Source organism: Muscardinus avellanarius (assembly GCF_963383645.1).
Source record: "Muscardinus avellanarius genome assembly, chromosome: 1".
In the NCBI taxonomy this organism is placed as follows: Eukaryota; Metazoa; Chordata; class Mammalia; order Rodentia; family Gliridae; genus Muscardinus; species Muscardinus avellanarius.
This window is the reverse complement of record NC_137786.1, coordinates 200,938,414-200,954,496: the sequence shown is the minus strand read 5'-3', so window position 1 is coordinate 200,954,496 and position 16,083 is coordinate 200,938,414. Positions and strand designations below refer to the sequence as shown.

Below are 16,083 nucleotides of genomic sequence, written 5' to 3'. Positions count from 1 at the left end.
CCTCTCTTGTTATCTGTGTAGACTTGTGTTTGTGTCCATGCATTTCAAGGAAAAAGGTTTTCCCAGACTGATTTCAACAGGTGAAGACCTTCTGTTGGGGTTTTGCCTTGATGAAACTGCCTGTAATTCCACAATTGAGTGGAATTATATCCAGGTTGCATTGCAGCTGATGCGTCTACAGTGGGTTCTGAGTTTGGCAGATCTATAACCTGAGGCTCAGCAGGTGTGGATCTTGACTGGCAGCTGGGTGGACTAGAGTGCCAGAGGACTGGGTCAGTAGGCTTGGAGCTGGGACAAGGGTTTGCATCTGGGTGTACAGTTAGGTCCACAGACAGCAGGCTTGCTACTGGATTCACAGATGGTTTTGGCTCCTACCAGGTACTGGGAAGGGTCTTATCAGTTCATTAGATGGGTTTCTGAGCAGGCATAAATGGAACAGAGGCACAAATATTTCAGTGTCTACAGTTAAAACTGCACTCTTCAGGTCTGCCTCTAGCTACATGGTTACATGTGCTTCCTATTAGGCTTTTGGGAACTGTTTCCCAGGTTGCTTCAGGATCTGTAATCTGATTGGCCACTTTCCAAAGGCCATGTTTCTTGGATAGCCCCTGGGCAGGCCCCTTTATTGCAGCTGAGAGTTGCTGGAACTGAGTTAAAGGGCTGTTTCAAGATCTACTGTGGGACAGAGAGAGCAAACTGACCCCAGGGGCATGGACAGACATGTTTCTTGTTGGGTCACTGTGCAGGCTGTACTGTTCCAACACTGGGGTTAGGAGTGTCTGCAGTTAGATACTAAGCCATTCCTAGGTCCTCAGCTGGAACCAAGTTTGGCAGGTCTGTTACCTAGGGAATGGGAGGGAGGGGAAGAACTCATCCTGGGTCCTGTGGCAGATGGTACTACTGACAGGATGAAGGTCAAACAGGAGAATAAGTCCACAGTTGGATTTGGCTATTTCTGCGTTCATGCAGACAGCCATAGTTGGTGAGCCTGCTATCTAGGTATAGATCTGTCTTCTCAAAATAGCTTTCATTTTTGTACTTTATGGGAGTTTTGTAACCTCCTATTTAGTTCCTAAAGCTCCTGTCAAAGACACTTTGTCTATAGATGGCTACCAAATTACTGTTGCTTTGGGGATATATGAGCAGAAGACTTTTCCACCATCTAGTTGGTCATTCTTGAGTTGAACTTTGGATGAGAAAGAAAAACTTTCAGGCATAAATGGCAAAATTCTCCAGATAGTTGGAAAACATTTGCAGAGACTCAGGTTTTCACTGAGTTGTAAAGTCCAACTTCATCATATTTTCATTGCAAGAACTTTTGGTTCAAATCTATTCCCAAAATAATAGTTAACATTATGGAGTATTTTTGTTTATAAAATATCTTCTGTTTCATAGCTTAAGTTTTCCAAGAGAAATCATCCTCTTTGTCACTTAATTTTTCTATAGAATTCTATCCTTAATTTGAAATTATTCTACCAATATTAATTTGCTTACCATTTAATGGTTAGCTGGAAAAAGAAATGGAGAGCAATGAAGATACTGTGTGACATGTTATTTTGCTGACTTGTGCAGTTGTTCCGACTCACCAGCCAGGCAGCTAACATCCTCCAAGTCAAGTCAGAGAAATGGAAAGCAGTAGCATCTATACTGCCAATAGGGGTGAATTCTAACGCAAGTTACATCAGATCCATTATGGGTTTTGGGGAAAGCCAATTTTTCTTTAGACAATTATATCCTGGAAACCCAATCATCTTTAGTCAGTACCAGCAGCTGTAGCCCATAATATGTCATGTCATGTATAACACTTCGGAAATTGTTGCAATTGCATCCAACCCTTTTGTTTCTCCTTTCCAGGACAGAAATAATATTTGCAGGAGAGAAGAAAACAGCAAGGCTGTGCAGTGACTGATTGGAACACTGTCTGCTAGAGACCAGATACTGTGTGTTTAAGAGGTTTATCTGATTTCGAATATAAGTCTGTATTCTGCATATAACTGATTCCATAAGCTAGGCCAATATCATTAGTCAATCATCAACCCATTATAGCTGTGGATTTGGTCACTTTACTAAGTATGTCTAGGAAAACAAGTGGTGTTCTTAACTGACATCTTTATGCTTTCCAGTCTTAGATCTCTAATCCAGACCTCTGTCCTGAGCTCTATGTGCGTATGTATCCAACTGCCAAGTGGACTAGCACACACCGGCACAGGGGCAACTTAAGCTCTGTCCAGAAATGAATTGATTTTACTATCAGAGCTTTTTTTCCTCTGCAAAATCCATTATCTCTAACCAGAAACATGAGAAAGATCCTAGACATGTTTCTCCTTTACACTCACTGGGTCAAGTCTCCTAGGTTCAGTCTTCCAACTATCTATTTCCCCTTCCAGTGTTTTAAATAAATCCTTAATTTTTCATATGGCTTCCTGCAGTAACCTCAAAAGTAGATTTATGGCTTTTAGTCTTGCTCATTTATAATTCCCTCCACAGTGAAGCCAGATGGATCTGTAAAAACTGAATATCTGATCAAGACACATTTCAGCTTAAAAACCTTTAAAAGGCTTTTTCTTGCTTTCAAGATAAAATACCAACTTTGTACTGCAACATGCATTTAGACATTTCATGCCTTGGCACTGTGTCTGTCTCCAGTCTCATATATCTCTTCTCACTTCAACCTACCCTCTCCTTCTACAAACTCTGTTATTATGAGTAGCAATAGCTAACATGTACTGAGTACTTACCCTGAGCCTGGAACTATTCTAATATTGTATATCATTATTTTCCAAACTTTACTAATGATGCATATCACCTGGGATCTTTGCTAAAAATACAATTGCTGGTTCTCATTCCAGGCCAATTGAATCATAATCTTTGGGGAATGGTCTGCAAAGCTGATTTTTTTTCTTAAAAAAAAAGTGCTATGGGTGTGACTCACCATCTGAGAATTTTGAGAAAACATTGTTTTATATAAAATTTTATTTTAAAATGTGATGGAATAAAAAGTTATTAGTGTCACTTATAGATAGAGAAAATAATGCTAAGGGGAATAGTTGTGCGTCCAAAGACATATGGTCAATAGATTGTCATCATTATAATTCAAACCTAGTCATCTTACCCAAGAATTCACACTGCTGTCATGGGTTTTGCAAAATCCTACTGGGATTCCAAAGCTCTGCCATAGAATCTCACGTAGAAACATCTCCATGTTTACTCATAATTATCTGCTTTTTATGTTCTTTAACTTGAAAAGCTATTTCCCCATCTTTTCTCAGGAAACTGGTATTAGCCCTCATAATCTGACTTAGACTGTACCTTTCCTTAGCTTCCTCAGTCTGGCTCTGTTGCCTTCCTATGAACCATTCTGTTAATATGGCACATCATTACCTACATCCTCATCTCTTCGCTAATAGAGTATAGAGAAGCATATTTCAAGTCTGTCTGTATCCTTAGTCTGGCAGAGTAACATACCAAATATGTAATAAATATCTTCAAATTAAATAAAATGTGATGTCACTTGAAAGTACCATAAAGTGCCATTTAGATGCTATAAATAAATGGATCTGCAGTTATTCCAATAGATTGTTTTGAGTTACTGAATGCTGACCCTTAAAACCAGGCCATCTCCTTGTTTAATTCATGTGTTTTCATTCTAGGAATATGTTAGGGGAGACTGAGAATCCAGCCCATTCCTTTTCAAGATCAAAGGAATCAAACATGTGTTACATTCTACAGTAGCCCCAGTTAAAAACAGATGATGAGAGGACAGTGAGGGCCCAGAAAGGGAAGGAGTCTAGGCTGGTGATGTAGACTCATATCAGAGTTCAGTGTCAGAGGGGTATCCTGACATGGGGTAAAGGAATGAGAACTGACTATAGCCAGGAATAAGTGATGCTGGAGGACTTGGGAGTATTTATTTGGGGCAAGAGAACTTTAGGGAGACAAGAATTTCTTTTAATTTGATATGCCTCGGTTTACTGTCATAAAGATTTTTTTTTGGGGGGATGGACCCCAAGGGCATTTGACCTCCGAGCCACATACCTTGCCCTATTTTTATTCTTTATTTTGAAACAGGATCTCACTGAGTTACAGAGGGCCTCACTAAGTAGCTGAGGCTGTCTGCAAACCGCGATCCCCCAGTTTCAGCCCCCCGAATGCTGGGATTACAAGTCTGCGCCACCACGCTCGTCAAAGGTATTTTTTTTTTTTAAAGCTCAGATTGCTCCGTTGATGAGCTCTGGAAATTTTGGTAATAGACTTTTATAATATATGTAGAGAAAACAGATCTTTGAAAAATATTTAGACCACATAATCTGGTAGGCTCCTGTAAATACTTTAATAAGTCTTACTTAGAAGAATATTTCTCTCTAAAACTTTCTATATTGTTCTTATAGATTGTTACTTATCTCTTAATTAGATTTTTTTCAGTTTAACAACTTATACTCAGTTTTCAAAAAATGTACAAGACTTTTGCCAAGCACGGTAAGGACTACGATAATGGAGTCAAGGAAAATGAGATCCATAGGCAACAGAGCAGAAACATGTTTTGAGACAAGTTTTATTGAAAACGCTGGCTTTATTTGAAACAAAAGCTGTATTTAAAGAGGTGTCTGTTTTATTTGATATGAGAAATGTTTTATTTGATATGAAAACTGTAGGCATTTTAGAGACACTCATATGTGAGCGAAATAAATTTTAGAGCGTACATGCAACGGGAGAGACAGAGGCTTCATCTGGAGACGAGGGTGCACTACAGCGACATCTAAAACGCTGATAGTGATTGTGATGAGAAGAAAGAGAGCGTGCTCTTGGGAGAGAAGTTACATGTTCAAGATGAAAGACATAGATACGTGAAGGACACAGGTCATGACCTGTGAATGACCAAGATGGGTCCTACAAAGTACAGTCATTGCAGTCTTACTAAAATTACAGATGTGAGAGTCAGTTTCCATTCTTGACTCTCTGCCTTAAGATGCGAAGCCTGGACATCACCACATCCCAGTCAGCGTAGGCTCCCTCCAGATGGCGGGATATCTCAGTTCCTGCTTCATAGCTCCGTCGGCCGTGGAGTAGGCGCCAGTTATCAAAAGTAATCACGTCACCTGGAGGAAAGATTGTTTCCACTAAGTTGTGCTTAAATGATAAAGACAGAAAAATGTAACACACACAATACCCCTGCTATTCAGTTTACATCAAGAAATAGTGCCTTTGTTTCTTTACATATGACTGCGCATGTATTTTATCACAAAAATCAGCCTGTTCATGCAAACTGCTTCAGGCTATTTGACACTTAAACCACATAGCCTGGTAGGCTGCTGTGGATACTTTTAGTAAGTCTTACTTAGAAGATTATCTCTCTGTAAAGCTTTCTCTATTATTCTTACCAGTTGTTACTAGTCTCTTAATTAGAAATATTTTTTCCCAGTGTAACAGTTTCAAGTAAGTATAAGGATAGTGACTTTCTTGGTTGGTCTTCTATATTCTCAATATTTTATGGACATTATTATTATTATTATTATTATTATTATTAATTATTATTATTATTATTCAAAGTACTAGGGATAGAACCCAGAGGCATTCTACCTCTGAGTTACGCCCCCAGCCTTTTTATTTTTTATTTTGAAACAGGGTCTCACTAATTTGTGAAGAGCCTCATGAAGTAGTTGAAGCTAGCCTCAAACCTGTGATACTTCTTTCTCAGCCTCCCAAGTACTGGGATTACTAGTGTCTGCTACCACTCCTGGCTTGGACATTATTTTTAAGATTCATAAGAAATCTGAAAAGAGAGTATTATCTCATCTTTGTTCAAACACAAGAAAACTGAAACTTTAACAAGTTGAAGGATTTGCCTAAAGCTACATTGCTTTTAAATGATGGAGTTTGAGTTCCAATTCAGGTTTTGTTGTACTTTTTCTATGGTGTTTCCATTTTACATGTTGCCACTCTTAAATTCAATCTGCTGTGACTGCATGGCAATGAATTGCTGTTTATTTCTAGTAATACTTTACTACATCAAAGATCAATTCCCCAAACAACTTCTGCTGGGTGTGGCAGTGTGCCTGTAGTATCAGTGGGGAGGCTGAGGCAGGGAGATCTCTTGAACCCAGGAGTTCAGTTCAAGACCTGGATAATATAGACAGACCCTGGGTGGGAGGGGGAGGGTGGGCAGCAGGAGAGAGAGAAACAGAGAGAAGACGGGAGAAACAGGAGGAGGAGGAGAAGGAAAGAAGAAGAGGAAAGAATGATGGAGGTAAAGAAAGAGAAAGAAGAAGAGAGGAAAGAAATATAAAATAAAACCATTACAAGTAAAAAGAATCTCATATTTGGTCAAATTAACAGGAGAGAGAAGGCGTAATGCCTTTTCCTACTGATAACAAAGCTTCAAGTTCAAGACATACGTTGTGCAATATGGTGACTATAATTAATAGCAATGTATGTATTATTGTAAGTTACTAAGAAAAGTAATTTTTTGTGTTTTCAGCATAAAAAATCATATGTGAGGTAAAGCACATATTAATTACTTCAATTTGTCCACTCTTTAACATATAACATATGCTTACTTCAAAACATGTTATATATGATAAAATATATAACTGTATTAGTCAATTAAAAATAAATAAAAAGGCTCAATATTGATGGCACTTTGCTTAATAGCAGGGATTGTCCAGAAAAATAATGCTTTCTCAGCCAGGTGTGGTGGCTGCACGCTTGTAATCCCAGCATTTGGGGGCCTGAGACCAGAGGATCACGGTTCGCAGATAGCCTCAGCTACTTAGAGAGGTACTCCATAACTTTTGTAGGTTTTTTTTTTTGTGGTACTGGGGTTCCTGGAAACCCTTCACCTCCGATCTACACTCCCAGACCTATTTTTATCCTTTTTTTATTTGAAAACAGGGTCTCTTAAGGCAGCGCGGCTGGCTTCGAACCTGCGCGATCCTCCTGTCTTCACCTCCCAAGCGCAGGCATTACGAGCCTGCGCCACCACGCCTGGCAGTACTCCATAACTTAGTGAGACCCTGTTTCAAAATAAATAATAAAAACAGGGCAGGGGGTGTAGCTTGGAGGTCCAGTGCCCCTGAGTTCCATCCCCCGACCTGCAGAAATAACAATGATAATAGTAATGTTTTCTGCTCCTTTTTCCAATTAGCTGGAGTATTTCAAGTACCACCTTATTTTAGTTATTACTCTCTCTGGCAGTAAGTTTCATGAATACATATTATCATATATTTTAGAGGATAATTTTGTTTGCCAGAATAAGAATTAAGTGCAAACTTTAACCTATATTGATAGACTATCAGGAGAGAAAACAGACAACACCAGTTTTAATATCAGACACAAATCTGGGAGCAAAGGTTCATGCAACGTGCTCTAATCCCAGTATTTGGGAGACTGAGACAGGACGATCACAAGATGAAGGTCAGTGTCAGCAACTGAGTAAGACCCTGCTTGAAAGTAAAAAGTAAAAAAGGCTGGTGATGTCTCAGTGGTAGCGAGATCCAGGGTTCAATATATATAATCAAGCATAGCATTTCATTGGCCTGTGGCTTGTCTTTCAAGTCCTTATTCTTTATTTTGGAGGTTTTCAATTATTTTTAGTATGCCTAAGGATTGCAAAAAAGAATATTTTTATATCCGGAGAGTCAATGGGGCAGGGGTGGGAGCCACGAGTTTGCTATTGAAGCAAGATAACTGTTTACCAAGATTCAGTTATGAAATGACTCTGGATGTCATTCTAGATGGGTAAGGTCTATTCTTTCACTCTTTTGAGAAAATGTATTCACTGACCTGGATTCATCTTGAAAGTCAACTTGTATTCTTTGCTGTTCATGAGGTCAACAAACTCCTTTAGAGCAGCGTAAAAAGGCTGGACCCTTTCAACGGGAACGTCAAATATTGTGTCTCTAGTTGCATTATTGAAGTTGATGCGAACCACGTGGCCTTTGTCGTCTAACCTGTTTTATTTAAAAGAACAAGTTAATATGTAATACATGAAATATCAGTAAGGGTCAATTCCAAAAATATCTGAAGAGTAATGGCAGTTGTTTTAAATTGTATTGTATTATCACTAAGTTTCATTTTCCTCATCACTGTCCCTTAGCTTCTTGTTTAGAATGGTTATGCCAGCTGTGTGCTTTCTATTGTAGAGTCTGTTCCAGTTTCTTCACATATTAACTTGTGATTAACAAACCTAATAAAAATCAGAATGAACTGGGGCATAGTACATTGGTTTTCATTTTTAAGAATTCAGGTATATAGAGAAAACATATTTGTGTGTATGAAACAGTCTCTCCTTTTTAACTGGGGGTATTAACACAATCCCTCCTTTTTACCTTTCTATCAGAGAAAAATAAGACCCAAACTTATTATTCAGAATTCTCAACAATAATATGAGAAGAAAAAGAAAGCAAGATTGGTTATGAGATGTGGAGAAGACATGATTCTAAGGACTGAAGAATGTTAGAGGAAGAGGGTGGTAGAAACCTTAAAAATTGACCTACAGTACAAAACTGTTCTTAGTAAGGAAGGAACTCCTGTGTGTCACAAGAGCATGAAAGGGTCTAATGCAAAGTTTTGTGGTTGAGGAAAAGTAAAAAGCCACACAAAATGAGAATAACTAGCTTTACACTTAGTTGTGCATAAAGGACAAATATATATGTATATTTTATATATAAAATATCTATCTATATAAAACACACACACACACACACACACACACACACACACACACACACACACACACATATATATATATATATATATATATATATATAAGCAACATGGTGACAGTGAGCTGGCAAAAGCAAAAAGCAAAGCTTCATCAATGATATCAACAAAAGTGAAAGGACTATTAAATAATCCTATTACCAGAGATGTTTTTTTGAGTATTCCTTATTAGTTATAATATTGTTTTGTTGTTAGACATGATATATTTGTTGTGTGAATGCCACTACACTACTGTCTATGGCATCACGTTTTATAAGAATTTTCAGAAAAGATTGTGTTCTCTTCTTGCTTTCTTTTCTAGAAACATAGGTCTGAAATGGAAATTTATCATAAAGAACAAAAATGGATGGAACTGGAGAACATTATGCTAAATGACATTAGTCACAAAAATAAAAAATCAGATGTTCTCCCTAATATGCGAAAGCTAGGGAGATAAAGGGTCATAGGAGGAACTCTAGACCAGGAAGGAGAAGCTGAATATGAGCAAATGAGGTGATCTAACTGAGGGTGGTGGGAAGGGGGAAGAGGGAAAGTTCCTAATGTACTTGATGTGCATTCACAGACATATCAAAGTCAATCACTAAGCCAAACATGAGAAAAAGGGAAGGGGGAGGGAGTGGGTGGGAATTGAGAAAGGGCATAAAGAACGATGTGTGCATGTATGCCTCTACCGTCTTGAACTTCATTAGGGTGAATGACTACAATGCAACCGTTAAAAAAAAAATAAAAAAAGAAATCTATCACCAGTAAATTGTTGAAGTTTATGGAAATTAAAGAAGCTAAATTTTACTCTTTTTGTTCTAAGCCTGGGGCATTGTGATAGGGGTTCCCATTCATTAGCTCTATATTTCCTACTTTAGTCATGTCAAGTATTTGTTTTTTCTAAAAAAGAAACTGAGGCTCAGCAAGGGCTTGTCATTGAATGAGAGAAGACATTGCTGGCAAGTATAGGGTTTGTATTCATGTGACTAAACTTGGAACCAACAAGATTGCTTAATCCCAGTATTATTATTTTTGCTTCAGTTTCTTCCTTAGTTTATTTTTTATTGTATTGCATTACAACTAATTCTGTTAGCAGCCTAAAAGACACTTTTGTATTAGGAAGGACACGAAAATCCCAGAAGAATTTAAAGGTTTAACCACAAGGAAAATTAAATTAACTGAAACACTGGGAGACAGAAGCCTTCGCTTAACTGAAAGCCTTCCTTGTTTCCGTGCTTGTTGAAAACATTTTTAAGTGGATTAATGTTAAACACTTGATATTCTCCAGAGATATCCTTGCGACCTTGTAAATGGCCAAACTTTGGAATTTTAATACAATAATCATCAAAGCCAAGTCATGATTCAAATGGGAGATATTTAGTTAATCTCACTTGATAACCAAGTTTCTTGCTTCTGTTCACTTGTCTTGCAAAATATGCAATCATATTATGTCTCAACAAAATTACTTTGGCTGTCATCATGGATTTTTAAGATTAAGATTGAATTAAATTTGTTCTTAACTAATATGTAAAAACCAAAAGTATTCATATTAATGGGGTAAGGTGATGTTTTTATACATTGTGTAATGTTTAAGTCAGGTTAAACTTTTCTGTTTCTTCAAACATTTATCATTGTTAATGGCAAAATGCCATGTCATAATGAAGAATCTTGAGTTATTTCTTATCTTTCCTGATGAGAGTTCTTGGAAAATGCCTAAGATTTATTATTTTTGTAGAATTTATTTCTGATGCTTATCTGTTCCCCACACCTCTAATCCAATCTGTCAGAAAAATATTTTTTTTTACCTGCAAAATATACAAAATACTGGCCACCACTCCCATCCCTTGGACTGCTCATGTTTAAGGTCCTTGGATCCTACGGTACCTTCCTACCTGAGCTTCCTGTTGCTTTCTCTATAATACTATTTTTCCTGCAGCAGTCCGGATAATGCATTTAAAATATAATTTATGTAAATACGAATGTTTCTCCTTTGGTCAGAGCCTTGTGGCAGTTCCATATTTTACTTAGAATAAAAACCAGTGTGTTTATAGCGGCTGGCAGAACTGTGAGCAAGCTTGTCCCCATCTGACCTCCTCTTTGACTCCATTCCCTCCTCACGCTGTCTTTGCTGTTACTTGAGCACTCCAGGTACATTCTTGGAGACTTTTTTAGGACCTTTAGCAGTTTCTGGAAACTCCTTCTCTCCTTTGCAAACTCCCTCACTTCCTTAAGTCTTTGCTCAAATCTTACTCAGTAAAGCTTTCTCTCACCACAAGACTGACTGATTCAAGTCCCATCTTCACTAAATCTTTGGCTTTACAGATCCCTTTTCTCTTGTCCTATTTTTTCTTTAAGCATGACATATTTTTAATATTTATTATAATTTGCCCATCTGTTTAAAAATTTAAAAATTGCTACTTCTCCACTAGAATGAGGGCAGTGGTCTTTGTTTTTTCCACTGATGTATCTCAAGTACTCAGAAGAAAGTCTTGCCTCAATAAATATTCATGAACTTATAAGTGAAGGCTACCTTTATACATAATAGCTGAATTAATGTGCTGGGGATTTGATTATCTATTCAACAAATTTATTTCCATACTATTTGTATATTTCTCCTACCAGATGAATAGAAATTCAGTTTTAAAATTGGAAAAACCTACAAATAAATTGGGTCTAATTAGATACACAATGTCCTAGAAACACAGTGTAAGATGATCCTTAAATAAAAGGATACATCTGTGTAGCCTTTGTGGGTACTTGCAAAAATATGATTAAATAATGTTTAATAAAGAGAAAGAAAATATCCTATGTGGGGAATATGCAGTATTTGTTGACTTAGCATCCTTTGGGGAAGGCTTTCTTTTTCATTCTTATTCCATGTGGTTGAAATGAGCCTGACCCTGTTCCAGAGATATGTGACCTGGGGATTGCAAACTAGAATTCTCCAATCTTCTGACTGTGGAGATTGCTTCATGGACAGACTCTGATACCAGTTGATCAAGGAGTCATTCAGTTTTGTCATAGCTATGGAGAAATAAATGTCTTCATTATGCCATGATTATTTTCTGAATGCACAATGTAAACTTGGAGCTTCTGAGAATCATCTTTGAAAATGAAGCTAACACAGAAGAAGATGGCAAATGTGTGTGTGTGTGTGTGTGTGTGTGTGTGTAGAAAGAGAGAGAGGGAGAGAGAGGGAGAGAGAGGAGAGAGAGAGAGAGAGAGAGAGAGAGAGAGAGAGAGAGAGAGAGAGAGAGAGAGAGAGAATAAATTCTGAATTCCAGATGACAGGATTTAACTCCTTGATCTGCCTATTCAATTATATCCTTTCAGTTCTGGATAAAAGGGTTCTAACTTTTCAAGATACAACCACATTGTTTAATATTATGTAGAATTTACTTATTAAAACTGAAATACAGTTGAAGTTTTACTTAAATGGGTAACAGGAGGAACTCTAGATGAAGAAGGAGATTCTATAGGTGAGCAAATAAGGCAACCAAACAGGGGATGGAAGGGGGGGACAGGGAAACTCTCTAAAGCACATGATGTACTTAAACATATCAAAGTGAATCACTAAGCCGAGCATGGAAAAAGAGGAGGGGAAGGGAATGGGGCAGGAATTGGGTAAGGGTAATTGGGTGACGTGTGCACGTATGTCTCCAACATTTTTTATCCCATTAAGATGTATGACTACAATGCACCAATAAAAAATTAAAAAAAATAACAGGTTTCATAAAATTTGATAAAGAAAAAGAGCCGGGCATGGTAGTGCATGCTTGTAATCCCAGCATTTGGGTGGCTGAAATAGGAGGATCGCAGTTCGCAGACAGCCTCAGCTACTTAGAGGCCCTTTAAAGAATAAAAAAATAGGGCTGGAGGGGTCTCTTGGAGGTAGAATGCCCCTGGGTTCCATCCCCAGTACAGCAAAGAAAAAAAAAGATTATTTCTTTACTATTTTGTTTGAAAGGTAGGTTAATTAATGAAATGAAAAAGGTTACAACTACTAAAGCTACTGTATTCTGTTATTTAAACTTTAGGTTAACAGAGGTTCTGCTATGAATTGTTTTATTGCTATAAGACATGTATAAATTGTACTCACTCTATAATTTTGTGTTTAGATTGTACAGAGAAATCACAATAATCCACTCCAATGTCTGTAAAGTCCACAAAGGTAGAGGACAAAATCTGGAATGCCCGAGGATTTTTTTCCTTGAGTTTTTGGCACACATTGAACCCATCTACAATTTCTGTGTCACCACCTGTGACGGTTTGTTTTATGCAGTGCAGAAGCTGAACCTACAGGAAGAAAGAAACATAAATTTAAAAATAATGACATTTACTTTTTTGATGATTTGTTAAGGATTCAAAAAGATATGAATGGAAAAAAGATATGCATGGATCAAGATAAACCTTTAAAATATCTATTTTTTGTGTCAGTAGAGAAAGGGGATGGGAACAAAAAAGTGGTTATAATAAATACATTCAAGCTTATTATAATGTCAGATGAAGGATTTTGTATTTTCAATTATGCTAGAAAGAAATCATTGGGCACAGAAGTAACTTAATCAGAACTGAGTTAAAAAATATTAGTCCAGTGGTGTTACATAAGAGGAGTTATTTCTGAGGAGGGAATAGGACAGACAGTAGCTACTTGAGAGTCTAATTTGACAGTTCAGGTGTAAGGATAAGAAGGGCATGACAAAGGGGGACGTGGTGGTGCATGTTTGTAATCTCAGTCTTTGGGAGGCTGAGAGAGGAGGGTTGTGGTTTAAGGACATCCTCAGCTAATACTTAGTGAGGCACTTTGTAACTCAGTAAGACCCTGCTTCAAAATAAAGAATAAATAAAAAATAGGGATAGGGGAGTAGCTTGGAGGTAGAATGCTCCTGGGTTCCATTTCTAGTACTGAAAAAGAGATAGAGAGGGAGAGAGGGAGAGAGAGAGAAGGGAATGAGCATAGGACAAGAAACCTAAAGATAGTAAGGATTAGTTTTTCCAAGATTTTTTGGGGGAAATGTTAAGAAAACATTATTTTGAATAGCAAAACATAACAAAATTTAAAATTATTTTGAGTGATGTTTTTCATTTGTTTTGTAATTCTTTTGGGTAGGTCAGCATGGGTGGGTATCTATTTTGAGTATCTAAATTTAGACTCTGGTTTTCTACTTGAAGAAATTAATAGCTTCCAGTGTGAGAAATTTATTCTTAACGAGTGAAATAAAATTAAAACCATTGTTTTAGTGTTTGTAGAATGGAGAAGAAAAATAGTCAAATATAAGATTTAGAGTGATTCAAGTATTAGTGGAGAAAGTATTCCTTTAGCTTGGTGCACACCATAGATAGTCTAGCACGGTGCTGTTCATCAGAACTTTCTGGAGCAATGAAAGTGTTCTTTTTTCTGTCTAATACAATCATCACTATCTCCACATGGATATTGTGTCTTAAAATAGAAATAGTGTGACTGAGGAATTAAATTTTAAATTTTACTCAATCTTAATATAAATTAAAATTAAATAGTTACTTGTGGCCAGTGGCTGGCTGCCATATTGCTCTAGAATACAAATCCTGATTCCCCTCTAAAACCATACAGGTTTTCCAAGTTTTAATAACTTTACACATATTTTCTCAAATTATAATTAAGCCTGTTAATTCTTATAGCTGTCTTTAGAATTGGATAGTTTTTTTCTTCATTTTGCAGATAGACTGAAATAAACCAGCTGTCTAATAAAAATTCAGATAATATTTGGTACAGATGGTATTCAAACTTCAGCCTATTTTTCTAAAAACCTATATAGCAAGTCCTTTTCCTACAAAGGGAGAAGTTCTTTTATGATACTCTCAGTAATCAGTATTGTATGGTATGTACATGTGTATAAGTATATGTATAAATATGTACACATACACTAATACACACATGCTTTTTTAAGTTAGAGAAATGTCCATCCTTATTTATTGATATTGGGGAAAAACTGACTTAAATGAATAATGATTCAATTTTTAAATTAATACCATATTTTGTGTTTAAAAAATACATGAATAAGCTGATCAAGTCATGTTAGGAAAACACCTCACCAAGGCCATAAGGAGTAAAGCAGCATGATGAAAATGAAGAGGAAATGGAAAAGCCAACCTCAAGTCTCCCAATCTCCAAAAGGCAAAATAATCCTGTAACTTTGTCTTTGAGAGAATCTGAGTGTTCTTTTGATTGGTTTCGACTTTGCCATAATGAACTCACAGACTATTTCAAGTGTTAGTTTTTGAAGAGGTCAACTGAATGTCTTTCACATATGGCAAGGCCAAATACTGTTTTCTGTGTGGCAACATTTTTATATAACCTATAAAAGGAAAAAAATGATGGAGTTTGACAACACGTTCACCACTAATTCAAAAGGTAAATATATATCTGTCACATATGAAAACCAGTTTTATTTTATCTGAGTGATTCAGAATAAAAAATATTCTTCTTAGATGTTTCTTTAGGACAACATGTGATTTTTGGCCCAGAGAAAAAAGCAACAACTGAGTTTCATTCAAGATGTGTCTTCTTCTCCCTGCCCCATGCAATCCAAATTGGTCAAACAGAACTCACAACAGGCAACTCGTTGTCCAGATCATTTTTTCTATAGTGAAATAATATTGGATTTTTCTATTGAATATTGAAAAGCTCAAACAAATTCTCTCTTTGGCTTTGGTTGCTTTATTTGATGACAAGAGAAAGGTACAACTTTGTTGCACTTTGCTTCTTTACCTGTTATGTCTCTATTATATGTAAGATGCTGTATTAAGTGTTCAGAGACAGAGAAGTACAAAATTCACTTCTTGTCTTTGAAAAGCTTGTAAAGCATGACAATGTCAATGAGTAATCTATCATATTATATGGATTATGATCATTAGAAATTCAGGATAAGCCAGGCATGGTGGTGCACACCTAGTACTTGAGAGGCTGAGCAACAGGAGGATTACAGACTCAAAGCCAGCCTCAGCAATTTGGTGAGGCTCTCAGAAACTTAGTGAGACCCTGTTTTCAAGTAAAAATAAAATAGTATTGGGAGTGTAAGCTGGAGGTAGAAGACCCCTGGGTTACATCCCCAGTACCACGAGGAGGAGGAGGAGGAGGAGGAGGAGGAGGAGGAGAAGAAGAAGAAGAAGAAGAAGAAGAAGAAGAAGAAGAAGAAGAAGAAGAAGAAGAAGAGAAGAAAAGAAGAAAGAAAAAGGAGTAGGAGTAGGAGGAGGAGGAGGAGAAGAAGAAGAAGAAGAAGAAGAAGAAGAAGAAGAAGAAGAAGAAGAAGAAGAAGAAAGGAGGAGGAGGAGGAGGAGGAGGAGGAGGAGGAGGAGGAGGAGGAGGAGGAGGAAAGAAGGAAATTCAGGACCACGAACAATGTA

The 16,083-nt window shown here is 37.0% G+C and overlaps 1 protein-coding gene across 1 annotated transcript in view; it reads right to left on the bottom strand.

Moving 5' to 3' along the window:
* Positions 1 to 4,935: 4,935 nt before the first annotated feature.
* The window catches only part of BBOX1 (gamma-butyrobetaine hydroxylase 1), a gene marked incomplete at both ends in the record, with an annotated part of 56,050 nt that continues 44,902 nt past the window's right edge, over positions 4,936 to 16,083 (bottom strand). The window contains 3 exons of the mRNA XM_080703876.1: positions 4,936 to 5,096; positions 7,780 to 7,946; positions 12,800 to 12,996. Of these exons, the coding sequence (XP_080560002.1) occupies positions 4,936 to 5,096; positions 7,780 to 7,946; positions 12,800 to 12,996 (525 nt within the window). The remainder of the gene's footprint in view (positions 5,097 to 7,779; positions 7,947 to 12,799; positions 12,997 to 16,083) is intronic.